This window comes from Eucyclogobius newberryi, unplaced genomic scaffold (genome assembly GCF_026437365.1).
Source record: "Eucyclogobius newberryi isolate DKJ021-1_F unplaced genomic scaffold, fEucNew1.0.hap1 SCAF_2, whole genome shotgun sequence".
In the NCBI taxonomy this organism is placed as follows: Eukaryota; Metazoa; Chordata; class Actinopteri; order Gobiiformes; family Gobiidae; genus Eucyclogobius; species Eucyclogobius newberryi.
Genome location: NW_027315834.1, coordinates 43380940 through 43408759, shown reverse-complemented (window position 1 = coordinate 43408759; position 27820 = coordinate 43380940). Strand labels below are relative to the sequence as shown.

The window sequence follows — 27820 nt, the reverse complement described above, 5'->3', positions numbered from 1 at the left end:
CATGCCTGAGGGGATTGGCCTCATGCCTGAGGGGAGTGGCCTCCTGCCTGAGGGGAGTGGCCTCCTGCCTGAGGGGCGTGGCCTCCTGCCTGAGGGGAGTGGCTTCTTGCCTGAGGGGAGTGGCCTCCTGCCTGAGGGGCGTGGCCTCATGCCTGAGGGGAGTGGCCTCCTGCCTGAGGGGAGTGGCCTCCTGCCTGAGAGGTGTGGCCTCCTGCCTGAGGGGCGTGTCCTCCTGCCTGAGGGGAGTGGCCTCCTGCCTGAGGGGAGTGGCCTCCTGCCTGAGGGGAGTGGCCTCCTGCCTGAGGGGCGTGGCCTCCTGCCTGAGGGGAGTGGCATTAAACTAGTATTTGACATTGATTCAATTACAGTTGCTTTTATTGCAAAAAAAATATCTTAGGAAAACCTGAATTCTTATCGTCAGCCGGCTCTTCCTCCACAGAGTGAGAGCAGGCCTACTTGGCTGCTTGTTTCCATGAAGATAATATGAATGTTGAATGTCGTATTATAAAAAACATTACATGCAAATAACAACAAATCAATAACATCCCCGTGGAAACATGTGACACCACCACTCCACCATAAAAGTTACAAAGTGCACCTTTAATAACATTGACCCTTGCACTGTTATTAAAGGTGCACTTTGTAACTTTTATGGTGGAGTGGTGGTGTCACATGTTTCCATCTTTAATAACAGTGCAAGGGTCATTAAAGGCCTCTCCTTGAACCGACACCTTAACTTGGTGGAGGGGTTTGAGTGCCCGAATGATCCCGGGAGCTATGTTGTCGGGGGCTTCATGCCCCTGGTAGGGTCTCCCAAGGCAAACAGGTCCTAGGTGACGGGTCAGACAAAGATCGGTTCAGAAGCCCCCTATGATGACAACACGAACAAGGCAGTTTACGTCGCCCGGATCGGCGTCACCGGGGCCCCATCCTGGAGCCAGGCCTGGGATGGGTGCTCCATGGCGAGCGCCTGGTGGCCGGGTCTTACCCCACGGGGCCCGGCCGGGCACAGCCCGAAAGAGCGACGTGGGGCCGCCCTCCCGTGGGCCCACCACCCGCAGGAGGATCCATAAGGGGCCGGTGCAGAGAGATCTGGGCGGCAGTCGACGGCAGGGGCCTCGGCGACCAGATCTCCAGACACAGAGACTAACTCTGGGGACATGGAATGTCACCTCGCTGGGGGGGGGAAAGAGCCTGAGCTTGTGCGGGAGGTTGAGCGATACCGACTAGATATAGTCGGCCTCACCTCCACACACAGTTTGGGCTCTGGAACCCATCTCCTCGAGAGGGGCTGGTCGCTCCACTTCTCTGGTGTTGCCCGCGGGGAGAGGCAGCGGGCTGGTGTGGGCTGGCTGATAGCCCCTCAGCTCAGCCGCCACGTGTTGGAGTTTACCCCGGTGAACGAGAGGGTCGCGTCCCTCCGCCTTCGGGTGGGGGACAGGTCTCTCACTGCTGTGGCGGCCTACGGGCCGAACAGCATTGCAGAGTACCCGGCCTTCTTGGAGTCCTTGGGAGGGGTACTGGACAGTGCACCGACCGGGGACTCCGTTGTTCTACTGGGGGACTTCAACGCCCACGTGGGCAATGACAGTGACACCTGGAGAGGGGTGATCGGGAAGAACGGCTTCCCCGATCTGAACCCGAGCAGTGTTCAGTTATTGGACTTCTGTGCTAGCCACGGATTGTCCATAACGAACACCATGTTCAAGCACAAGGGTGTTCATCAGTGCACATGGCACCAGGACACCCTAGGCCGGAGGTCAATGATCGACTTTGTTGTCGTGTCATCAGACCTCCGGCCGCGAGTCTTGGACACTCGGGTGAAGAGAGGGGCAGAGTTGTCAACCGATCACCACCTGGTGGTGAGTTGGATCCGCTGGCGGAGGAGGAAGCCGGACAGACTTGGCAGACCCAAGCGCATTGTGAGGGTCTGTTGGGAACGTCTAGTGGAGCCCTCTGTCAGTAGGGTATTCAACTCGCACCTCCGGGAGAGCTTCTCCCATATCCCGGGGGAGGCTGGGGACATTGAGTCAGAGTGGACCATGTTCTCCGCCTCCATTGTTGATGCGGCTGCTCGGAGCTGTGGTCGCAAGGTCTCCGGTGCCTGTCGTGGCGGCAACCCCTGAACCCAGTGGTGGACATCGGAAGTAAGGGATGCCGTCAGACTGAAGAAGGAGGCCTATCAGGCCACTCTGGCTTGTAGGTCTCCGGAGGTCATCGACGGGTATCGGCAGGCCAAGCGAGCCGCGGCTCGTGCTGTCGCAGAGGCAAAAACCCGGGCCTGGGAGGAGTTCGGGGAAGCCATGGAGGAGGACTATCGGTCGGCACCAAAGAAATTCTGGCAAACCGTCCGGCGCCTCAGGAGGGGGAAGCAGTGTCTCACCAACACCGTTTACGGTGCGGGTGGAGGCCTGCTGACCTCGACTGGGGATGTCGTCGGACGGTGGAAGGAATACTTTGAGGATCTCCTTAATCCCTCAGTCACGTGTTCCGAAGAGGAAGTAGAGACCGGGGACTCGGAGGCTGGCTCATCCATCACCCAAGCTGAAGTCACTGAGGTTGTTCGCAAACTCCTCGGTGGCAGGGCTCCGGGGGAGGATGGGATCCGCCCTGAGTACCTAAAGTATTTGGATGTTGTAGGACTGTCTTGGTTGACACGTCCCTGCAACATCGCGTGGCGTTCGGGGACCGTGCCTCTGGACTGGCAGACCGGGGTGGTGGTCCCTCTGTTCAAGAAGGGGGACCGGAGGGTGTGTTCCAACTACAGAGGGATCACACTCCTCAGCCTCCCAGGTAAGGTCTATTCCAAGGTACTGGAGAGGAGAATCCGACCGATAGTCGAACCTCGGATTCAGGAGGAGCAGAGTGGTTTTCGTCCCGGTCGTGGAACACTGGACCAGCTCTATACCCTCCATCGGGTGCTCGAGGGCTCATGGGAGTTTGCCCAACCAGTCCACATGTGCTTTGTGGATCTGGAGAAGGCTTTCGACCGTGTCCCTCGGGGTGTCCTTTGGGGGGTGCTCCGGGAGTACGGGGTCCGGGGCCCTTTGCTCAGGGCTGTCCGGTCCCTGTATGACCGGAGCAGGAGCTGTGTTCGCATTGCCGGCAGTAAGTCAGACCTGTTCCCAGTGCATGTTGGACTCCGCCAGGGCTGCCCTTTGTCACCGGTTCTGTTCATAATTTTTATGGACAGAATTTCTAGGCGCAGTCGGGGGTCGGAGGGTGTCCGGTTTGGGGACCACAGGATCTCATCTCTGCTGTTTGCAGACAATGTTGCCCTGATGGCTCCATCAAACCCGGACCTGCAACATGCACTGGGACGGTTTGCAGCCGAGTGTGAAGCGGCTGGGATGAGAATCAGCACCTCCAAATCCGAGGCCATGGTTCTCGACCGGAAAAAGGTGGCTTGCCCTCTCCAGGTGGGTGGGGTGTCCTTGCCTCAAGTGGAGGAGTTCAAGTATCTCGGGGTCTTGTTCACGAGTGAGGGAAGGATGGAGCGTGAGATCGACAGGCGGATCGGTGCAGCGGCTGCAGTGATGCAGTCGCTGCATCGGACTGTTGTGGTAAAGAGGGAGCTGAGCCGAAAGGCAAAGCTCTCTATTTACCGGTCGGTCTACGTTCTGACCTCACCTATGGTCATGAGCTTTGGGTAGTGACCGAAAGAACAAGATCGCGGATACAAGCGGTCGAAATGAGTTTCCTCCGCCGTGTGGCTGGGCGCTCCCTTAGAGATAAGGTGCGGGGGGAGCTCGGAGTAGAGCCGCTGCTCCTCCACGTCGAGAGAGGAGCCAACTGAGGTGGCTCGGGCATCTGTTCCGGATGCCTCCTGGGCGCCTCCCTCGGGAGGTGTTTCAGGCATGTCCCACCGGGAAGAGGCCCCGGGGAAGACCCAGGACACGCTGGAGAGACTATGTCTCTCAGCTGGCCTGGGAACGCCTCGGGATCCCCCCGGAGGAGTTAGAGGAAGTGTCTGGGGAGAAGGAAGTCTGGGAGTCCCTGCTCAGACTGCTGCCCCCGCGACCCGGCCCCGGATAAAGCGGCAGAAGATGGATGGATGGATGGGTCATTAAAGGATTACACATACTTGTGCTGTGTATGGCCACATGATATTGATAATTAATACACACAATAATTGGCACTGTGGCCAAGGGGTTTGGTCAAAGCACACATGCAAGACTTCCACCCAAAACTCAACCAGGTCCATGAGTACAACATCTTACTGTAAAGGCTCTAAAGACAGGTAGGATGGTGAGGATCCTGCAGGTGTGTGGGGGGTAGAGGTGGGCGCAGACAGGCAGACTGGGTGCCTGTGAGGTCAGGGGCTATAGCTGGAGTGTTAGCCGGAACGACACCTGACAGCAGCCAGCCGGATGCGCCCTGGCAGTTCTGTACATTCATGTCAGGGCTGATAAAGTCAGTCACCTCTGAGCAGGACAGCACCAGCGCATCAACGTGCCATCAGCTCCTCCATACCAGACAAGAACATTTCCTTCTTCCTGCCTGTCCTTCCTCTTCCAATCCTGTGTGCGCTCAGCGGACAAGTCAGGTTTGGAAAGGGGAAACCTGCATGTTAAAAGCTGTGCATCCGCCACACGATATTTTTGTTACTGTAAATGCAGAGGGCCAAGTCCCAGAACACAGCAGCCACAAGGAGTTTTGTGATTAACCAAACAGAATTAAACTTTTACAATTTAGAGTGGGAATCAGGGAGTACATTGTATAATTAGTATTCATCAAAGACTATAAAGTTTTCATCAATACAATAATAAATAAAACAATCTCATTTAAATCCAGTTTTACACATTTTCAAGGCCCTTTGATGCATTATGCAGCAAGAATACATCCTAAAGATTTGGCATCAGGGAGCCAAAACCAAGCCCTTCACTGCCCCCTAGTGTTGACATCTTTAAAGAGAAGAATCTCTTTTTGAATAAATGCAAAAAAAAACAAAACAGTTGCATTTTGCAGACTAAAATTGTTGGTAGTGCCAGGAAGCAAAAACCCAAACCAAAGTTTGAATCATTCATGGACATTCACATCATCATCTGGAGATATAACGTGTGTGTGGAGTCACCCGCAGCCCTGACCATGTCAAGAGTGATGTGTGTGGGCAGTTGCATGTGCAGATTATGCCTTGGTAAGCAGTTAGTGTGGAGAATACCTGTGAGCTTCTGCTGACTCTGGGACAGCAGGCAGTGACGCACACAAAAGCCACTCCTCTGCCTTCACTCGCTCTCTCCTCAGCCCCGGGGGAAGCCTTGCACGCACCTCTCACTAGTCTCTGTATATTCTCTCTCCATGTGTGAGTCTTCAGCACTGCCCTCTTCCAAGGCCCCTTTCCCCCCCGACATGTGCAGGAGGCCCGGGTGCTCCAACTCTTTCAGCCACTGTGGAAAAGCTTTGCTGCTTTTCTTTCTTGGTGGGAGTCCTCATTCATACTGTAAATAAGCAGAAACAGTCTTCTTTATAGAAGTCGTTTCAAATGTCTCCTATGATTCCAAACATTCGTTATAGAACAGAAGTCAGAGCAGCAAAAGTATTCAGCCTATGTCAACACTGACGTGTTTTCATTAAAAGCGTGTGCAGACCAAAGAATATCTGGGCACGCTAATATTAGAGGTCAACTAATTCAAAATTATGTAAGATTATAACACAAGATCATCATAAATGCTATTCATGTTATAATGTTCAACATACTTGCCTTGAGTAATGAAAGCAACATTTACATTTAAAGCAATTGTAACATACAAAAGAAAAATGTCAGAAAAGTCTGAACCAAATTAATATTTATGTAAGAGATATGTGACTGCACTATAAGTGAAATGAGCTAGAGGTTTTATACAGTAAAAATGATAATTCAACAGTTCCTCCAATGTATAAATAACAAAGCTTTAGTGAAAATAATTATATTTGGTGACAATTTATTCACACATCACAAACTACAGAGGGTAATGTATTCAACATCAAACAGCGCTGCAATATATGACACCGAAAAAAAGACAAGTGACCCTTTTTGGCCATTGTATAAAAATAGTGTTGCTACAAAAGTATAAATTAGGCTTACTAACAAGTGAACTGAGATCAAATCTACACAAGAACCTGCTGCTAAAGTGCGATTAAAAAAGTCAAAATTAACAAACTTAATTTTTTTTTTTTTTTTTTTTTTTTGCATTTTAGCAGTAGAGTAGAAAAGGACAAAATGCCTGAAAGTAGAATAAAAGCAACACTAGTATCTAAACTTGCATTGAAGAAACAGAAGTTATCTGTGGTTGAGTTCTTAACTGTACTACGCAAATGAACCTTTAATCAAAATAAGTTCAAATTAAAAAAACTTACAGTTGACAGTTTCTAATAACAGTATCTAAGTTGAGTCTATTATATCAAAACCCTTTGAAATGCTACTGTAGAAAAAGAGGTAAAATGTTATTGGCGCTGCACATCTTATCTCTGACATAAAGGCGCCCCCTTGTGGCATAAAACAGCAGTACTCTTGAACGTATTTACACTATATTTTGCTTTGCTGACAGTGTCCCTCCTCTTCACACAATACAAACTCTGTTTACAGGTAATTTCTGCTCTTAGCCAACCTAGTCTACTGCTTCATGAGAATTACCAGCGTACAATGTTATATATTCATATTAAAAGCATGCATATCTTAGATATACTTGGTTATCATTGAAATTGACAAAACAAAATTATTTCTAAATAAATTCAAGTTGACGCACGTCAACAATGGCATTTTGTCCCAGAGCAAATCCTATTTAAAATACCTATTTAAAAACAGTAAGAAAACTCCCTTCATCAGAGTGAGGATCACTGGTAACACTGCAAGTTCATGTACAGTATTTTGAATATGTGATTCAGTTTTGTAACAACAGCTATTTTCCTGACACTCAAAATCACAACATTACCTTCAGAATATTGAGGTAAATCTCACGATTAGTACTTTCTTTAAATATATCTTACAGCAATGTTTTGTTAGCAAAATATGAGTGATGTCACAGAGTTCAGTTTAAACAGCAGTGGGTATGACAGTTCCAGGAATACTATTACAATGTAGAACTTAAATAAAAGAAAGACTCGCATAGAGGGTCGGCTGCTCACCTCTCACTAACTGGGGTCTTGGCAACAGGTTAGTATCATGCAGCAAGCCCCTCTAAACCCGGAGTAAATATTGCCAGGATTCAGGAAGGACACTTTTTATGAAGCACAAACCTTTTAAATTGTTTTTTTGAACATCTAATCATCTAATTGTTGAAGATTTGATTGCAGATCACTGAATTTGTATATATATATATATATATATGTTTTTTTTATAGAGTAGCCTGTTAAATTGTGTTTAATAATACATGCATTATGAATACACACTTAAAATTATAGAACATACTGTGAAAACACTTTGCAATAATATGAATAGATTTGTAATTCAAGAATCTTTGTCATTTTAAATATGTAATTTTAAATTGTGCTACGTTGACTACTATACAATAGATGGGCGACTTAAAATCATTCAGCTTAAATTTGATAAAAACTACTTCTTATAGTGCAGACTTTTATAAAGTGAATCAGTGTGCTTTGGATGGCTATTTGTCATTCAATAACTTGTTAATTTTGAAGCTTAAGTTGGACAGCAAAGCCAAAATGCTGCATTTAAAGCCCATTTGACCACTAAGGATTTTCTAACATCTCATCAACACATCATCATCAACATAACTGAGAAAGCAAATTAAAAACACTTTCATGAGGTGAAACTGCAATAAAAAGGCATGAAGTTGGGTTTATCACAAAAGCAGAGACTTAAGGCCCAGACACAAATATAACAAAGCAGTACTTGAATGATAGTACCAGAGGCAACAAACCCATCCACATTAGGAGGTATTTGATTGATTGATACAATATAAAAATAAATAGGTTCATTATGTATGTGTTGAGCTTACGAGTCCGGACTCCTGAACAGTGTTTTGTTGCACGTGGCACCAGCTGTATTTGAGGTGGAAGGTTTGCCCAAAGCCCTGGTTCAGTCTGTACCTGGGCACTGAGGTCACAGTTCGGTACATTTTCGGTAAAGAGAGGAGAAAGTGGTTCCTGCAAGATTTTTACTGGTTCCTGAGAAAATACTGATTTCACAAGTAAAAAATGGTAGTATTCTTTGTGATGACAACAGTCATGTTTTTATAACCATGTATTCGATCATATATTGCCATAAAATATATACTTTTGAATACGATAGGAGTTATGAGGAAGACGGTGTTTAGTATTCAACTTAATGAATATATAATGAATAAAAATATTGAAACAGACATGGTGATGACCTTGGTGTGTCTCTGCAAAGGTGATTGATGTAGCTTTACTAAATTAGCAGCAGTGGAAGCTACCATCAACACTCACGAGGTTTCGGTTATTATTGTATATTTTAAATAAAAATGTGCCACATACAAGTTTAGTGAAAAAGTGCTATATCTTAAATATTTGTAAATGAACGTCACTTAACATCAAGAAACAGTGTATTATGAGGTTCTTGTTGACTACTGGTGAGAGTACACTTGCGTGTTACTTTTCAGTAAGAATAAAATATTGCATGTACTTTCAATGCAACTTTCAAATAAAAATACATAGAAATATTTGAGTGGTGCAGCTCCCCTGTGAGGTTAGAGAGAAAACTGCAGGTTCATGATGTCTAAAATGTATTTGAGTATACAGTAATACATTGGAGTCAATAATATAGTACAGTTTGCTGTCAAAGGTGCAGTGGCAGGAGATTTATATTTATTGTGATGTTAACCCCAAATAGAGGTCTACGTTGAGCTTGCTGTAAACAGTATTTACTCACGGTGTGTGCACTTAATAACCTGGTAGGATTGTTTATAAGAGGTCTGTAGAAAACTGAAGCAGTGAAAGCTGACTAGCTGACAAAGTTGCTAGTTAAGGATAACAGCATACAGCCTTTAGCAGTTTAGTCTGAGTTTGGAGGAAATCCTGTCACTACCACAGGTACGACTGATCCATGTCAAACTTCATTAGGGCATTTTGAGAAAAAACATTCCACCACATTCCTTTGTAGAAAAAGCTTCAGTTGTAGTCATCTGGACTCAGTTAGAAAAAATAGACGTTTCGACTCTCATCCAAGAGTCATTGTCAATAACAGAATTTAGATCGAGAACTCCGATATTTATCCTATTCTGTGGTAAGTCCAGCCCATTGGGCGGAGCCTTCCTGAAGAAGAAAGAGTTGTTTGTTTCAACAGAAACTCCCCCCTTGTATCTACCGAGCTAGCCTATTCAGAATCTTAATGGGCTATTAGAATCCTCTTTGTCTTTGTGAGACCCTGGCTCAACCACCCTGAGTACCTGATTAGCATCTAAGTGTCCTGGTCCTGGTCCTCTACCTTTCCAGGGGTTCAGTATACCATTATAGATACCAGGAAGATTGAATCTTAGCCCTCCATTCATGTTTAAAGAAGGTCTTTCTTTTTTAACAAAAATAGCTTCCTTAACTCCTCTTTCAAACCATCTTTTCTCCCTCCTTAAAACCTTCACCTCACCGTCTTCAAACGAGTGATTAGAGGCTTCAAGATGGAGATGCACGGCGCTCTGAGGTCCTGAACTTGTATTTCTTCTGTGCTGATAAAGCCTCTTGTGTAAAGGCTGTATTGTCTCACCTATGTACCGTTCTTTACAGCTTTCTTCACTGCATTGGATCGAATAAACTACATTGCTCTGTTTTTGAGTCGGCAACTTGTCCTTTGGGTGAACCGGTTTTTGTCTTAAAGTGTTTCCTGGTTTAAAATAAACAGGGACTTCGTGTTGTCTAAAAATTCTCTGCAGTTTTTCCGACAGGCCAGACACATAAGGGATAGAAACACCCTTCCTTCTCTGTTCAGTTTCCCTTTTGTCCTGCTTCTTGGTTCTCTTCACTCTGTTGAGAGCCCAAGCGGGGTAACCACAGGCTGAGAGGGCATTACGGACATGTTTTTCCTCTTTCTTCTTGCCCTCTGAGCTGGTGGGCACACCTTGAGCTCTGTGTTGTAAGGTTCTGATCACACCCAGCTTGTGCTGTGGTGGGTGGTTGGAACCAAAGAGCAGATACTGGTCCGTGTGTGTAGGTTTCCTATATACTCTCCTCTGATTGTGGAACAATCAAGAAAGGCCAAGCGATTTCTAACTGAGTCCAGATGACTACAACTGAAGCTTTTTCTACTATGGAACACGCCTGGACGAATGAGGGATTACACCGACACATTCCTTTGCTTACTATACTTGCACACGTTTCACTGTTTTCTATACAAGCAGATTATTGACTTCTGGGTGTTTGTAATGTACAACAATTGTGTTCCTGTATAGTTTTGAGGATTACTTTGTGTTGATAGACATTTATGTTGCCATTGGTCTAAAACTAGATAATAGCCTAGAACAATAGCCTTGAGTCATTGGTTGTGAGGTTGAGGTTTGGTTCGTAGTCTTTTTAACTGAGGTTGGAGCGTAGAAATATGAGTTTGTTCATTTCCTCAGCTGTCACCTGCTGCCTCCTCTTCATGGCCATGCTCTGCTCACACACAGTCACACACTCACTGCGGATGGCCACTGCAGGCACGGCCAGCAGCCACAGGGCCAGTCGGGCCAGCTTTGGGAACTTGTCAGTTACTGCGGTGCTCCAGTACTGGAACAGATCCGGGGTGCCTTGGAGAAGAGGCTCAGCCAGGTACTGAAAGATCTCCTGTCGAACCTGACTCTGTGTATCATCATTGCTTGACAGAGTGCAAGTGTCTCTAGAGGTGCCACCATTGCTCCCAGCACCCTCTACGCGACTAATTTTCGGCATTGGGGGGCCATCACAATCACGGTCATCTCCAGCAGTTCCAAGTCCACCTGACAGACCTCCATCCCGGCTCTCAACTGCCATTTCACATGCCCGAGATATGATGTCCTCGTGTTGATAGGCTGGTACTGAGCGGAGCTTGAGCTGAGGGTCCAGAACCATGGCAACTTGGTGGGCTCGTTCAACCTACACACAACAGTTTATTTCACAAAGTTGTGTGTATAGTCTTATGTTTAGAAAATACACTTACGTAAGTACGTAAGTATTAAAATCTAAAATATATAAACATAAAATACCTTGAAATTCTCCTTCAGTGCTTCGAGGAAGTAGTGGCAGAGTTTGCTGGCAGTGCCAGTTCCTGCTTCCCCAGCTTTGGATGTGAAGAACTTCTCGAGGCGCAGGTAGACAGGTAGAACCTGCTGAAGAGTGGGCTTCCTTTGGCTGCTGAGTTCCAGAGCAGCGAGGCGCAGTGGTGCCAGTAGACAGGCCAGTGTAGACAGCAGATGCTTATTCAGGCCTTGGAGAAGTGGAGCTGTGGCCTTGCTACGTCCATAGGCTTCACAAACCTGTTCAAAATGTGCATGCACTTGTAAAAGTGCCTCAGCCATTCTATCCCAGCAGGGAGGAGTGGGGCACTGTGCAGGACTGCCCTGGCCTCCCTCCTCACTTGTGCTTGTGTTACTCTGCTCTTCACGCATGGCCAGTGTGGTGGAGGAGGCAATGTCTCTACATGTGGAAAGCAGCTCTGCTAGGTCATGCAGGCCTCGAGCCTGAAGGCTGCGCTTCCCCAGGACTGCCTGCACCACAGCTCCCAGGGAACAACCAGCACATCTGAGGCATATTCTTCCACGGCTGCTGCCCAAAGGTGACCCACCTATCCCAGCGACCCTTGGCTCAGACACATAGACAGTGCGGATTTCTGACATGACGAACTCTGACAGGACATTCTGGACCCAGTGGTAAACCTGCTCAGGGCCTTCTCTCAGCTCCACCTCTCTCACCCCAAGAACATAGCGCTTGAGTCTGGGGCCTTCCACCTGATAGGCTGTGAGGACATAACAGGCGTCTGGACCAGACATGTGGGAGTGGCATGTGACAGCGATACCCAGAGAGGCATTGGATCCTAGGGCACAGGTCACCTTAACTTTGACCTGATTGTACATGCGCGGCAGCTGGCGGAGGGCCAAGGCACTCATGTTGCCAAGTGCATCCCGGGTAGAGTAGGCCCCGTGTCGAGCACCTGTGTCCACCAGGGTCTGAGCCAGTTTTAGGAAATCCTTGCTATTGATTACACTCAACATGTTCAGGTCTGAACACATCACACGAAGAAGGCGCTCTGCCACCTGCTGTCTTTCTTTCTCAGGAAGTCCATTATTCTCTGAGGACAAAATAACATAATGTTGAGTACATATAACACGGCGGACATCCTAAGATTTTTATAAGAGATCGTCTACTGAGAGTATTTTTCAAACTTCCTATAAGTGATCTGTTCTTTTCCTCTGTATCTACCTCTGTATCTACCTGCGTTGCATCAATGAAATTTCCCCATGTGGGACAATAAAGGAATATCTTATCTTATAAGTACATACTGTATACTTATTTTTAAGAATAACAGCAAACATTTAGTATTAACAATAATGGAATCATAGAGTCAAACTATTAAAAAGTAGTTCAAGAATGCCCAAATGGCAAATGTGACACCTAAAGTCAATACATGTTCTAACACAACAGATTGCAGAAAGAGTCACCAAAATGTTAATGCGCATCTAGTGACGCAAATACAAGTACTTACGAGTGAAAGTGTGGTTTCTCTGTGTGAGACTTTGAGGCTGGATTTGAAGTTTAACTGAGGATAGAAACTGAGCCTGAGAGCCTCTCCAAAGCTGCTCCTGAGGACCCGAAGCTGAGGAGGTTTTTGGAGAGTCCCCTTTGGTGTGGTTCTCACTGTGCGCTAAGGAGATTAAGAAGTTGACTTAACATGTGTACTGGTCCATATTAAACAAAAACAAATGTTACATTTCAATTAAAATGAAATAAATGACATTTTTAATGTTGAATTAAGTGGATATGCCATATGTAAAGTTATAATGTCTTTACCAATTTAAATTTGTTGATAAATCATCACTTTAGGCTGAGGTTGGGGCCAGATTTGGGCATACAACATGTCTGCACATGAATTCACTCACAGATTATGCACAAGCATTTAAACTTTAGCATGCACTGCAGCCACTGCAGGAGTTCACACGAAGGGCTTTGTTGACTCACCCTCGTGGGACTGCATGTGCTCCAGCAGGTTGTTGTAGAACTGGAACTGGATGCCACAGGCACCACAAATGAAGGGTTCTAAAACAAATTCAGAGGGACCAGAGAGGCATTGACTCTCTGTCCAAGACACCAAACGAGGACAGTTTTGCTGGAGTTAAAGTATATTTATTTAGACATTCATTTTCATTACCATTTACAAGTTGTTGTGTTTTAGCAGCCACAAGTGATCAAAATTAGAAATAGTTTTGTAATAAGTTTTAGAGAATATCAAAATTAGGCAGCCAATCTTTTGTTATGTTTTTGGCATGACTGTACAACAGGTCAAATAATGAGACAAAAGGAAACATGAAGTGAAATGACTTGAAAAGATAAAGGGCTCCATGCTTCTTTTTGTGTGGAACAAAAAGGTGTGGCTACTTACTCTGTGCTGCAGAAAACGAGCTGGCCACCAGAGGGCTCGGCGCTCCTACAGAAGAGAATACACAAAATATGATGCTACATGATTCCTTTCTTTTTATGCCATCAAAGAGCAATTTTGTATACAATATGCTATTTGAATTTGCCTATTGTACATGAATGAAAGCCTTAAATAGAATTGATGTTTTTTTATATAATAATTACAATAATACATAGTGTAAGCCTCAACATTCATTATTCATTGGTTATGGTATATTGGAAAAAAATAATTTATCATAAATCAATTTAATGGGTTCAATGTAATGATAAGACTAGGACATACTAGCACAAACATATGTGTGTGCATCTTACCAGTATCTTATTTCATATTGAGAACTAAGCAGTTATGTGTGTGCTTGTACCAATAACTAAGGGACAGAGTAAAGGGCTCACTTTGTCACATAACCTTATACAGTACAATGCAGCTAAAATATGCAACAGTCTTGCTGAATATGTGAGACAGGCCTCTATTCTGAAAATGTTAAACTCTAAGCTAAAAAATGTTTGTTTAGCTGTGCATATGACTGAAATGATTTTCTTTGCACTCTTCTCTTTTATGTCTTCAACTGTATTGTGATTCCTGTCATGTCTGTGTGATTTTAATGCCTTTTAATTCCTGTTGTGTGAAGCACTCAATTGCCCTGTGTATGAATTGTGCTCTACAAATAAACTTGCCTTGCCTAACAACATGTATGGAGGATTATAGTAGAAGCCCCTCATTTAGCATTTGGTGTTGACTATCTTGGTGGCAATTCTTTGTAGCTCTCTAATGTGCTCAAATGACTAATCTATTATACATTGCTCTCTGAATTAGTAGAAATAATAGCTCTTACAATCCAACATGAAAAAGGTCGACTTGGTACTCACCACTTGAATTCTGCAAGCTGTTGGTGTCGACCAGGCTAGACTGAAATGTGCTCTCCAGTTTCCGCCTGAATTGGCTGTCTAGTAACACAACACAAAAAGAATTCGTATTATACAATGTCTTGGAAAATTTGTGAAAAAACAACAACAACAGAAAAGAAAAATGTTCACTGCAGTTTTAATATAATGATTGCTAAGACACCATTCCATCTTTTTGACCCAATTTCTGTCTGCAGTGAGGTTTGTGTTGCTATTTTTTAGTGACCAGAAGGGGGAACGTGTGTGCAAAAGGAGATTTTTTTTTAATATATATATTAGGGCTGGGCAACGATTACAATTTTTAATCGCATTATTTCCCTGATTAATCACGATTAATCGTATTTTTACGTGCAAAATTCAAAATGAATTCAAAAGAAGTGGCCACTTCAGAGGTAACGTCAGAAACATTGTAATCTCATTAAACATTAGACACTCCAAACACATTTTAGGAGCAGCAGAACCAGTCTAGTACCAAATGTCCCTAAACCAGAAAACACTTCAGTACAGTTTGTAAATTCTTAGAACTTGACACTAAAGCGCCATAACATGAATACAAATAAATACATTGTGTACATTTTAACTTAAACAATGTTATCAAACACAAAACTAAAGCTTATTGCCACTGCCAGGGCATTGAAAAGAACCAGAAAAGTTTGTAGATTCCTAAAACTGGGTGTTTTTTTAACTTGTCTGCACTAAGCCACAAGGCACCAGATTATTCATGTTTTCAGCTGATAAAGACGCGCGCCGGGCCCTTCTCGCGGATCTCCCCAGCTACGGCGCCCGGCGGGACCTGCTCACGCGGGCCCCCGGCGGGACCCCGGCGGAACCTGCTCACGCGGGCCCCTGGCGGGACCTGGGACCTGCTCACGCGGGCCCCTGGCGGGACCTGGGACCTGCTCACGCGGGCCCCCGGCGGGACCCCGGCGGAACCTGCTCACGCGGGCCCCTGGCGGGACCTGGGACCTGCTCACGCGGGCCCCCGGCGGGACCTGCTCACGTGGGCCCCTGGCGGGTTGCCTCGGCTGGCGCCTATAGCCGCTGACTTTGTAAAGTTAATAAACCAAAGCCATGGTCCAACATTAAAATCCATTTACACCACGAGAAAAGCAGCACAGCACAACTCCTCCACTGAGCATGTGCAGGACGACTCGACTCCACTGAGCATGTGCAGGACGACTCGACTCCACTGAGCATGTGCTGGACGACTCTCCTCCACTGAGCATGTGCAGGACGACTCGCCTCCACTGAGCATGTGCAGGACGACTCGACTCCACTGAGCATGTGCAGGACGACTCGACTCCACTGAGCATGTGCAGGACGACTCGACTCCACTGAGCATGTGCAGGACGACTCGACTCCACTGAGCATGTGCAGGACGACTCGCCTCCACTGAGCATGTGCTGGACGACTCTCCTCCACTGAGCATGTGCAGGACGACTCTCCTCCACTGAGCATGTGCAGGACGACTCTCCTCCACTGAGCATGTGCAGGACGACTCGCCTCCACTGAGCATGTGCTGGACGACTCTCCTCCACTGAGCATGTGCAGGACGACTCGCCTCCACTGAGCATGTGCTGGACGACTCTCCTCCACTGAGCATGTGCAGGACGACTCTCCTCCACTGAGCATGTGCTGGACGACTCTCCTCCACTGAGCATGTGCAGGACGACTCGCCTCCACTGAGCATGTGCAGGACGACTCTCCTCCACTGAGCATGTGCAGGGCGACTCTCCTCCACTGAGCATGTGCAGGACGACTCTCCTCCACTGAGCATGTGCAGGACGACTCTCCTCCACTGAGCATGTGCAGGACGACTCTCCTCCACTGAGCATGTGCAGGACGACTCTCCTCCACTGAGCATGTGCAGGACGACTCTCCTCCACTGAGCATGTGCAGGACGACTCTCCTCCACTGAGCATGTGCAGGACGACTCTCCTCCACTGAGCATGTGCAGGGCGACTCTCCTCCACTGAGCATGTGCAGGACGACTCTCCTCCACTGAGCATGTGCAGGACGACTCTCCTCCACTGAGCATGTGCAGGACGACTCTCCTCCACTGAGCATGTGCAGGACGACTCTCCTCCACTGAGCATGTGCAGGACGACTCTCCTCCACTGAGCATGTGCAGGACGACTCTCCTCCACTGAGCATGTGCAGGACGACTCGCCTCCACTGAGCATGTGCAGGACGACTCTCCTCCACTGAGCATGTGCAGGACGACTCGCCTCCACTGAGCATGTGCAGGACGACTCTCCTCCACTGAGCATGTGCAGGACGACTCAGACGCACGTCTGCTGCTGAGTGTATTCTATGGACATGAGTCCGGCGCGTCGAGAACGCACGTCCGGTGAGTTTGTCTTTCTAATGTTCACGCGCTCAAATTCTACGTCGGGCGCGATTCGTCCGCAGTGGTTTGTACGAGGCTTTAGAACTGGTGCAGACCAGGGGAATCCCACCTGCGTTAAAGCGCGTTAAAATAATTGATCGCGTTAAATAAGTGATGAGTTAAGGCGATAATAACGCGTTAACTTGCCCAGCCCTAATATATATATATTTATTTATTTATTTTAAGCAAAAGCAAGAAGACTGCAAGTTTATGACTGCAACATTACTTACCTTTCACTTTACTAGCTTGGTTTTGGGCATATTTGCTGATGTCCAGTGCACTGCGTTCCTGAGCCTTTAATGGCTTCAAATCAAAGGAGCCTTTAAAAATTAGAAAAAAATAAATCAGAGCAAGTTCAAGACGTCACTTTAGAATAAAATGTGTTAAATGTTAAATGTGCATAGCTTTGTGCATACATGTAAGATTAGAACATTTTAATTTTAAATATGGTGTTCAAATATTCAAGGAACAGTGGCCTTAAGCAATAACGGCTCACCCATTGGTGTGTGAAGGGCAACATGTTCTTGGTACGGGTTGAAATATTTGTATTGTTTCCCACAAAATTCACAGACATAGCTTCCCGACTCTGAAAGGTTAAGAATACAAAAACAGAGTGAAAGAAGATCAAATGTATGTCATGTTAAGCAAATACAGAGGATGTTTTCTACACCAATATTCTGAATGCTAGAATTAGATACTATAACTTCATGTTTTATTTTAATCAATACAGAATACATGTTTTTACTTTCACACTGCACTGGTATTAGTTCTAAAAAGACTCCAATATGGTTTTATGCTTCAAGTATTCAAAGTAGAAACAATGGGTTGGTTTGGAAGACAATTAGATAAAAGTAAAGGAACTTTTAAAATAAATTCCTCTAAAACACATGCCTTTTATCACATAGACGTTTAGTTGCAGCCCTAGTTTATGGCAATCGCTTACCATATTGGTAAGTATAACATATAATAAAACAAAATGGCTTACTTGGCCCAATTTTCTGATACGGTTCAATTGGCTCCTCTTTAAGACCATCCACAGGTAGCATGACCTGTTCATATGGATCTATGAAAAACAAAGATTAGAAGAGAAGATCAACATAAAAAATGTTTGATTTTGAACAAAAGAAAACATACCATCCACTGCATGCAGGTCGCGGTGCTCCTGGAAACAGCTATAGTATTTGTACTTCTTGCCACAAATGTCACATGAGTAACGGAAGCTACCTGTAAAACACATCATACGTCATGCTATTTTAGGGTTCTCCAAAAAAATGTACACCCAGATATCCACTAATAATGCATGTTTTGGATTTAAGCTATGGCACTTTGCCTTGTAAGACAACCAAAGGTGCATTATTCAATCATTCCATACTTAGTGGTGTTAAGCTAGAAAAACAACAAGAGTCCAGATGATACAACATAATTATTTCTACAATGGAACACTGGATGAATGAGAGATTACACAGACTATGTGTTCTGCAAAACAAAGGGCAATTTAATTTAGAAAAATATGCAATTGATGTCACTGCAGAATAACAGAAAATGTGTCAATTTTGAATACCTAAAAAGCTGAAACTAGATGAGTTCATCAAAAGAAAAGAAACCCCCCCAAAAAATTGCATAAAAAGGCAACTTGGTTCTTATCATAAACAATATATTATAGCAAACTATTGAATAATTATTTGCATTTCTTGTAGATAGGGGGGCTCTGAACTGTAGTGTGGAAACTACCAGTAACTCTCCAGTCCTAACTGTCCATATTAAGATGAATCTATCAAATTCTGTATATCTAAGAGCTATGGTAGTGTGGTGAAGTCTGGTGAAGCAAAGTTAATTGTTCAATGTCAAAGGCAAAGTCTCCCTATTTACAATTGTTTTAAAAACATCCTTGAGTTCGTCAGAATGATTAAAAGCCCCTGAAATCCATTTAATCCAGGCTTAGGTGAGAACATGGAGCGGAATTCACTTGTTTCTTATTTGATAAGAAACACAGGCAATTTCTCTGTTGATTCTAATGTCTGTGAGACAGAGCGACAACAACAGTAGTTAACCAGCTCAAAGGTCGAACCAAGCTTGGGCTACTAGAGCAAACTGTTGTGGGGCCCATCTGGCAGCCTCATTTTCATTAGTCTTCCCCAAGACTGCTGTGGCTGCATACAGTGGCTTGCAAAAGTGTTCGTCACGACCACAGAAAATTGTGAGGTGGAAGGAAATAATAACAATAATAATATAAAATATAGCCGCAAGCGGCAATGATCAGCCCTCGCCACGCCGCAAGAGGAGGGGGCGCTAAAGCGCCCCAATTGTCCTTTTATTACGCCTACTGCTGAATCTGTGACGCTGTCACATCTTCTCCCCTTTGTTTTACCATCAAAAAGCAATTTTATTTTGAATTCTTGGCAAAATGTGCGGCTTTGCCGCACAGACACCGTGACTCTTTGAATAAAAATGTGGATAACTTTTGATGGTCCACCCCTGAAGATGAGTCTCACCAAATTTCACGTTGATAGGGCTGACGCCCTGGGAGGAGTTGGTGAAAGTATAAAGTGTAAACATGTTCTGGTGATTTCCCCATTGGAATAACATGGGAGGTTTCGGTCATCGCTACAGCAAAGCCATAACAATTATGACATGGGTCTCATTTACTTTTTTGATGGGGATGCCAAAATTGAGTTTTGTGTCAAATTTCAGATAATTTCGCAAAACTAAACATTTAACCTCCATATAAAATCTGTAGGGGGCGCTGTGGCGCCAAATTAATTAATTTCACTTCAAGTAGGTTTAGGGCAAAGAGTTTAACAACTGATTCTAATTTGACGCAATTCGGACTTTATCTGTGCAAACGGCAGAAATGTTAAATTTGGGAGATTTCTGAAATTCTAGCTAAAGTTTGAGGCTTCGCCGCTCAGAGACCGTGACAGGGTCAATGTAATTTGAATAACTTTTGATGTCCCACTCCTCAGTAGCATTTTCACCAAATTTCAGCTTTTTAGAGCCAACGCCCTGGGAGGAGTTCGTAAAAGTACCACGTTTGAAAAAACTCCCGAGTCATGCTTAGCCATTTTTGAAGCAATATGGCCGACATTTGGTTGGGCGGACGGCGTTGCCGTAATAATATTTTTTACTTCTCTTGTCACCATCTACCTCTGCGCCAAATTTCATGATTCTACGATCTGATTTTTTTGGGGTAATTTCCTATCTCTCAATGCATTTTTGGTACATTTGGGGGCGCTTACGCGCCAATTTTTTATTTTAGAAAAGGGAAATAGCCAGAATGTAGAGAGGCACGATTTTTAGAGGTGTGCAAATTTTTGTGACTTTTCGTCAATGTTCACTGGATGAAAAATAGGGGGGTTGGTCCCGAGAAGAAAGAAAGAAGAAAGAATAATATTCCGATGCGAAAACAATGTTTCCCATTTTTCAAATATCATAAACTATATATTTTCGGAAAGCGCTCGCGCTTTCCTACCTCATGGTGTGGGTCCCTGGTCACTGACGGGTACTTTCGTTAATTTTGAGTGGGCTCCGCCCACTTTGTGTTTTTGGCCCTCTATACAGTAATAATGTTCAATTTTTGCATTACATGCTTATATGCACGGAACATGCAAGAGATGGGGAACGTATTCGTGAGCTACTTAGCGCAAATGAGTGCTTTATATGGGATGACAACCAATGTAAAATGCTCGTTTAGTGCGCACTTTTGCACGGGCTTCGCCCGTTTACAACGGTAATGTTCCATTTTCCTACTACTAATTAGTATGCACGGGGCGTGCGTGAGTGAAGGAGTGCGTTAGTGAGTGTTTGGAAGCACTTTCGCAGCCGTGCTTCGCACGGCCTTACGAGATTAATAGGCCTCTCGCCAGCTTGTGGCGCTCGGGCCAAATAATATTATATATTTAAAGAAATAATATTAAGCCTCTTTTCCCTGAGTACAACCAATACCTCTCAGAAGATGCCTGATGATTGCTGAAAGATTGAATTCTATTTTATTCTATAGAGTCTACCTGTGTGTAATCTAACCTCAGTATAAATGCAGCTGTTCTGTGAAGGCCGCACAAACTTGTAAGAGAATGTTAAGGAGCAAACAGCATCATGAAGTCCAAGGAACACACTAAACAGGTCAGGGATAAAGTTGTGGAGATGTTTAAAGCAGGGTTAGGTTATAAAAGGATTTCCTAAGCTTTGAACATCTCACACAGCACTGTTCAATCCATCATCCTGAAATGGAAAGAGTATGGCACAACTACACCTACCAAGACATGGCCGTCCACCAAAACTTATAGGCAGAACAAGGAGAACACTGATCAGAGATGCAGCCAATAGGCCCATGGTAACTCTGGAGGAGCTGCAGAGATCAGCTCAGGTGGACATTGTATCTCTCCACAAGATTAGTCTTGCACTACACAAATCTGGCTTTAATGGACGAGCGGCAAGAAGAAGTAATTGTTGAAAAACAGCCATAAGAAGCCATGTTGGGACACAGCAAACAGGTTGAAGAAGGTGCTCTGGTCTGATAAGATCAAAATGGAAATCAATTGGTTTCTAACAAAACATATTCATGAGTTAGAATGGCCCAGTCAAAGTCCAGACCTAAATCAAATCTGTGAATCTGAAAACTGCTGTTCACAAACGTTCTCCATAAAATCAGACTGAGCTTGAAGAATGATCTGTAGGTGAGGAAAGTTGGTAGAGACAAACTCCAAAAGACTTTCAGCTGTAATTGCAGAGAAAGGCAGTTCCTCAAAGTATTTGCCCGCTGCACTTTTCAGTTCAGTCTTTTTTTATTAATCTAGAAATTATGTATAATTTTTCTTTCACTTCACACTTGTGTGCTAATTTGTGCCGCACTTTCACAAAAAAGGTGAATACAATTGATTTAAGTTTGCGGTTGTGACATGATAAAATGTGGAAAAAGAGTACTGTTGCGAGCCACTGTATGTAGCTTACCTTCCAGAAGTATGAATATTATTTACTCTAGTTCCCAGTTAGTTTTCTTGTAAAAAGGCAATGCAAACCTCTACCAATGTAATTTTTAGGTAGGTAGGTAGTATTTTTTAGGTTTTACAGTACAAAAATGTAAACAAAAGAGCTGCCAGGTGACAAATGGTACATATATTTATTATAACTGGTGTTTAAATCAACAATAAGTTTAGTATAAAGCATCTTAAAAATCTTCATTGGTTTGAGACTGCGTAGAATGTAAAGAAAACGTACAATTAACACCAATGTACTTTATTTTCAGTGATTACAAAACGCATGCCAATCAGGGTGACGTTGCATTGCGATTGTTAAATGTCACGATACGCATCGTTCACGTGTCTCAATTGCAAAATTGAGAGATGCGGGCTGAAAAACAACATCGACAACAAAATGGCACCGCTGGTGGTTCTCTTGAGTGTGCCGTGTATTCACACTGCATCTCCACACTTATCTCATGTCTCTTCTTGTGCACGCGACCTGCTCGACACCGCTTTAACAACATGTGGAGACAGAAACTATTCTCCCCGCACTAAACGTCCTCCTCTGTGAGATAGAGGAGCACTGAGCTAGAGGTAGAGGCACCAGACACAGAGAGACAGAGAGACAGAGAGACAGAGAGACAGAGAGACAGAGAGACAGAGAGACAGAGAGACAGAGAGACAGAGAGACAGAGAGACAGGCACAGGCACACGCACGCACGCACGCACGCACACACACACACACACACACACACACACACACCAAATGTCTATGACTTTGTGCACGCAGTGGAATTACACTACAAGTTCCATGCACCGTATAACATTATTGCAGTGTTACAACATCACTTACTGGTTGGAGTTTGTGGCAGACTCTCTCCAACCATGCCCTCCGATTCTATTAGATATGAGAAAATAATGAGTAAACAAGGATGAGGGGAGTGCTACTAAATTTGAATATTTTATACAAATACAGATTAGATGGATCTTACCTCTGTGTGCCCTGACGTGGGTCTGAAAACAGTTGTAGTATTTGTACTTTTTCCCACACACTCCACAAACATAGGAACCTGTAACATATTAGCATTTTTTATGAATACCCCAAAATGTTTTCCAAAACAATATAAATTATGAATAATTGCATTTATTTAGAAAATGGCCAATGCATCATATCAAAGCAGGACTAACCATATGTGTTGTTTTGTAGATTTTGGATAGGTTCAAATTCAGAACAGTCAAACGTTACAGTTGTGTGCTCTTGTACACACTACCAGACTGCATACCTTCCCAAATAAATATTTTCAAAAATGTCTGTCTATGTTATGTACAATGTGTAGGAGAAAACACAAAGTGACAAATGTATTTCTTTTTTTTAAAACAATACAAAATGTTTTTGAAGTCTGATTCAAAAAACACACTTTCACTCACATCGGCCCATTTTCTTACAGTGTGATAACATAATCTACAATCGTTTTGTTTATAATTGCTATTATTGAAGGGCACCAGATGGTCATCGTTCCCTGTAAGCAGAACTTTCCTGAATCCATTTTCTACATTTTTTGCGAGCCCATGGGCCATTTGTGCTGCCAAGAAAGCATTGCAAGGTAATCATCAAGACACTCCAGACTAAGACAGGACTCTTAGCCATGATTGCAATCAGGAAATGCATGTAGACTATATATTCACACACCTATGCATGAGTCAGTGCTCTTCGTTGGAGGAGGAGAACCAAGGGCGAACATACCCTCAGCCTGAGCTCGACGTGGTCCCATTCCACCTGCGCCCCCTTCACTTCCTCCAATCAAAACGCAGATCTCAGCTGGGTTGAGTTCTGCCACTTTCCCATTGCTCGTCTCCAGTGTCCTGGGCTCCCTCTTCACGGTGGTGGGAGACGGCGAGGTTGTGGCTGAGACTGGTGAGGGTTTTTTGGCGATACCTTGAAAGATGAACGTCAATGCGTTTGCTTTACAGTACAGTAAGATCATTTTAATTGCTTATGCAATCAAATTAGACCCCCGACCCCATCTAGCAGATGAAAAAATGCTTTGCCTCAGTTGGCCAAATAGAAGACTAGAGAGCCAAAAGCTGCTTAAAGTATGTAAACCAGAAAATATTTTGGTCAACATTATGATGATCATAATCTTCCAGCACCAAAATGAAACATACTGTCAGTCGGGGGTCTACCAGGTCGACCTCGGCCCAGTCCCCCTTCATTTCCTCCAACTACAACGCAGATCTCAGCAGGGTTTGGGTCTCTGCCTTTTCCATTGCTCGTCTCCAGTGTCCCATGCTCCTTCTTTACTGCAGTCGGGGGTGAAGTGGTGGTGTCTGAGGTCGGGGATGTGTTTTTGGGAGTACCTACATCATTGAAAGATGACACCCCAAATTAATTAAACAGAATTTGTTTTCTTTTTTTATGTCCTAAATTGAACAATATATATTTTTAGTAGGGCTGGGCAAGTTAACGCGTTATTATCGCCTTAACTCATCACTTATTTAACGCGATAAATTATTTTAACGCAGATTCCCCCGGTCCGCACCAGTTCTAAAGCCTCGTACAAACCGCTGCGGCCGACGCAGAATTTGAGCGCGTGAACATTAGAAAGACAAACGCACCGGACGCGAGTTCTCGACGCGCCGGACTCATGTCCATAGAATACACTCAGCAGCAGATGTGCGTCCGAGTCGTCCTGCACATGCTCAGTGGAGGAGAGTCGCCCTGCACATGCTCAGTGGAGGAGAGTCGTCCTGCACATGCTCAGTGGAGGAGAGTCGCCCTGCACATGCTCAGTGGAGGAGAGTCGCCCTGCACATGCTCAGTGGAGGAGAGTCGCCCTGCACATGCTCAGTGGAGGAGAGTCGTCCTGCACATGCTCAGTGGAGGAGAGTCGTCCTGCACATGCTCAGTGGAGGAGAGTCGTCCTGCACATGCTCAGTGGAGGAGAGTCGTCCTGCACATGCTCAGTGGAGGAGAGTCGTCCTGCACATGCTCAGTGGAGGAGAGTCGTCCTGCACATGCTCAGTGGAGGAGAGTCGTCCTGCACATGCTCAGTGGAGGAGAGTCGTCCTGCACATGCTCAGTGGAGGAGAGTCGTCCTGCACATGCTCAGTGGAGGAGAGTCGTCCTGCACATGCTCAGTGGAGGAGAGTCGTCCTGCACATGCTCAGTGGAGGAGAGTTGTCCTGCACATGCTCAGTGGAGGAGAGTCGTCCAGCACATGCTCAGTGGAGGCGAGTCGTCCTGCACATGCTCAGTGGAGGCGAGTCGTCCTGCACATGCTCAGTGGAGGAGTTGTGCTGTGCTGCTTTTCTCGTGGTGTAAATGGATTTTAATGTTGGACCATGGCTTTGGTTTATTAACTTTACAAGTCAGCTATAGACGCCAGCCGAGGCAACCCGCCAGGGGCCCACGTGAGCAGGTCCCGACGGGCGCCGTAGCTGGGGAGATCCGCGAGAAGGGTCCGGTGCGCGTCTTTATCAGCTGAAAACATGAATAATCTGGTGCCTTAGCAACTGGCTTAGTGCAGACAAGTAAAAAAACACCCAGTTTTAGGAATCTCCAAACTTTTCTGGTTCTTTTCAATGCCCTGGCAGTGGCAATAAGCTTTAGTTTTGTGTTTGATAACATTGTTTTAGTTAAAATGTACACAATGTATTTATTTGTATTTAACTGGTTAAGTGTTTGTTTGCACAACTCATGTTATGGCCCTTTAGTGTCAAGTTCTAAGAATTTACAAACTGTACTGAAGTGTTTTCTGGTTTAGGGACATTTGGTACTAGACTGGTTATGCTGCTCCTAAAATGTGTTTGGAGTGTCTAATGTTTAATGAGATTACAATGTTTCTGACGTTACCTCTGAAGTGGCCTGTTCATCTTTAATGATTGTGGCTCAGGATTTTGTGGCAAGTGAATACTTAATATTTTATTTAACTGCTACTGAATAAAAATGCTGATGCACTTTACACCTCTTTTGAATTCATTTTGAATTTTGCACGTAAAAATGTGATTAATTGTGATTAATCAGGGAAATAATGAAATTAATCGAGATTAAACATTTTAATTGTTGCCCAGCCCTAATTTTTAGATTAGATTAAATATCAAGTTGGTAAAGACTAAAACCCCAAAGCAATAAGATTTACAGTGGATTTTGGTTTTAAGAAAATAGCATAATTCATACTGAAACTTTTTGAACAGCCAAGAGAAACACATTTTTAAATTGGATGTTGAGTTGAAAATTACATGGAAGCCAATGAGACTAATCAGATCCTGAATTTAAATTGCCTGAACAATGAGCACAGAAACAGATACATTTTCATCTCGGAATTTCAATTATAGCTTTGACGTATTTTTAATGATTTAATGTAAATTAAATTATTTGAAATTCATTGCTCAACAGATTGCAATTGCACATTGGCATGAATACACAGAACATTGGCTTCATTTCAACATTATAAGATGTTTTAGAACAAATCAAAACCTGTGCAATAACTTGATAACAAAACCGTAATCAAAAAAGCATACTATATTGTTAAACCGTTACCAGTTTGAATTGTTTTAAAGTCACAGCAGGTTCATAGTTGTCTGAGTGTGAACATACTGTCAGCCTGAGCTCGACGCGTCGCACCTCCGGCTGCGCTTCCTTCACCAGTCACAACGCAGATCTCCGGGTTGGATTCTCCTTCTTTTCCATTGCTCATCTCTGGGACCCCCAGCTCCTTCTTCACCATGGTGGGGGGTGGACTGGCAGCTTCAGTGGCCCCTGCTGGCGAGGGTCCATCAGTGTCCTTCCCTGGACTGGGTTCGTCTGGTGAACTCATGGCTCCCCGTCCTTTTGGCTTGTGCTGCTGAATCAGTAAAAAGAGTCAACTTTAGCCCTCGATGGACAAGGGACAACAATATGTGAACAATATGTGCCATTGTGACAATCTACCAGCCAAAATGTTGTGTTCACCTTTTCTGTACTTTTTGTCTACGTAATTTTCTATTGATTTTATTCCTCCTCCTGTCCCTTTCACTCCTTTAAAAAAACAAAAACGGTATGCGTAAAACACATACAATGAAGACGTACAACTACAGAAGGTGGTGGCCATTAAAAGTAACACAACAACAACTTTTGCCTCTATTTTCCACAAATTGGCAAAAGAGGATTTTTGGCGCTCAATCTGAGTCTCATTTCCTCGTGGCGTAGACATCAGAGTAGTTCATTCACATGTCAATCGTTCCCTGCGTCCTACTGCACACCTGCAGCCTCGTTCCCAGGACAGCAGCTGGCTGTGCATGCGTGGTTGATATGCCGGTGTGTTTAGCAAGTTCCTTCAGCGAAAAGTACAAAATGACGACAGAAAGACTGAGTTCGGGCTCAGAAGAGACGGAAATCCGCGAGAAGAGACGGAAATCCGCGAGACGAGAGATGCGATGCGATCCGTCGCGCTAATAAACAAATGCACGCGTAGCAGCGAGGCTTTAGCGTGCTTCCTACAAGGTTTGATGGTAGACAGCCTCTTGGAAAGAACAGGAGGGTTTGGGGTGAGTCTGCGCATGCGCATTAAAAAAAAAAAGGAACTAACAATCGCTTGAGGTTGGAAAAAAAAAAGTAGAGAATGAGGGAAAAGTCTTGCACGCTAAAATATGCTGTAAAGTAGATTGATTTTTGTCTGTGTAATCGCTCATTCGTCCAGGAGTGTTCCATTGTAGAAAAAGATTCAGTTGTAGTGGACAAAAAAAAAACAGTCCAGATCAGATGACTACTGATGACTACAGAACTAACTGAATCTAGATTGATTTGTGTAAAAAGTCCAATGTTCATGTGGCCAACAAATCAACACTGCACCGATTCCCTGGGCGGCCTGAAAACAGCTTTTCAGTCTGTGTAGAACTTCTCTGGAGGTCGGCAGCCCCATGTTAACCAATACAAGAGGAAGAAAGATTAACTTGGAATGGCAGTGCCCAAATGGGCCTCTGGAATAAGGGGAATTTAACTCATACATTCATTTTTCAAAATGTATTTTCAATTTTTTATTTATTTACTTTTTTG

The 27820-nt window shown here is 44.5% G+C and overlaps 1 protein-coding gene across 4 annotated transcripts; it reads right to left on the bottom strand.

The window, feature by feature from the left end:
* Positions 1-10412: 10412 nt before the first annotated feature.
* Positions 10413-26626, bottom strand: znf618 (zinc finger protein 618). 4 transcript variants are annotated; one of them, XM_072453119.1, is made up of 15 exons: positions 26384-26626; positions 23953-24144; positions 23477-23722; positions 22779-22856; positions 22640-22684; positions 17963-18052; positions 17814-17891; positions 17325-17414; positions 17059-17148; positions 14404-14481; positions 13502-13546; positions 13081-13197; positions 12608-12766; positions 11112-12193; positions 10413-11001 (listed from the first exon to the last, which is right to left on the bottom strand). In XM_072453119.1, the coding sequence occupies exons 1-15, from the start codon at positions 26601-26603 to the stop codon at positions 10462-10464; spliced, it is 3150 nt and encodes a 1049-aa protein (XP_072309220.1). In that variant the 5' UTR covers positions 26604-26626; the 3' UTR covers positions 10413-10461. The 4 variants fall into 4 exon arrangements, with proteins under 4 accessions (XP_072309220.1, XP_072309221.1, XP_072309222.1 ...); XM_072453120.1 differs by having other exon boundaries at positions 13081-13158; XM_072453121.1 differs by having other exon boundaries at positions 23531-23722.
* Positions 26627-27820: the final 1194 nt, after the last annotated feature.

Bases quoted from the DNA above. Each gene is read 5' to 3' on its own strand.
- znf618 (XM_072453119.1), bottom strand. From the start codon at position 26,603: ATGAGTTCACCAGACGAACCCAGTCCAGGGAAGGACACTGATGGACCC. The intron at 17,149-17,324 runs GTGAGCCGTTAT...TAATTTTTAAAG, and splicing joins TGCCCTTCACACACCAATGG to GCTCCTTTGATTTGAAGCCA. The intron at 14,482-17,058 runs GTAAGTAATGTT...TTGTGTTACTAG, and splicing joins CCAAGCTAGTAAAGTGAAAG to ACAGCCAATTCAGGCGGAAA.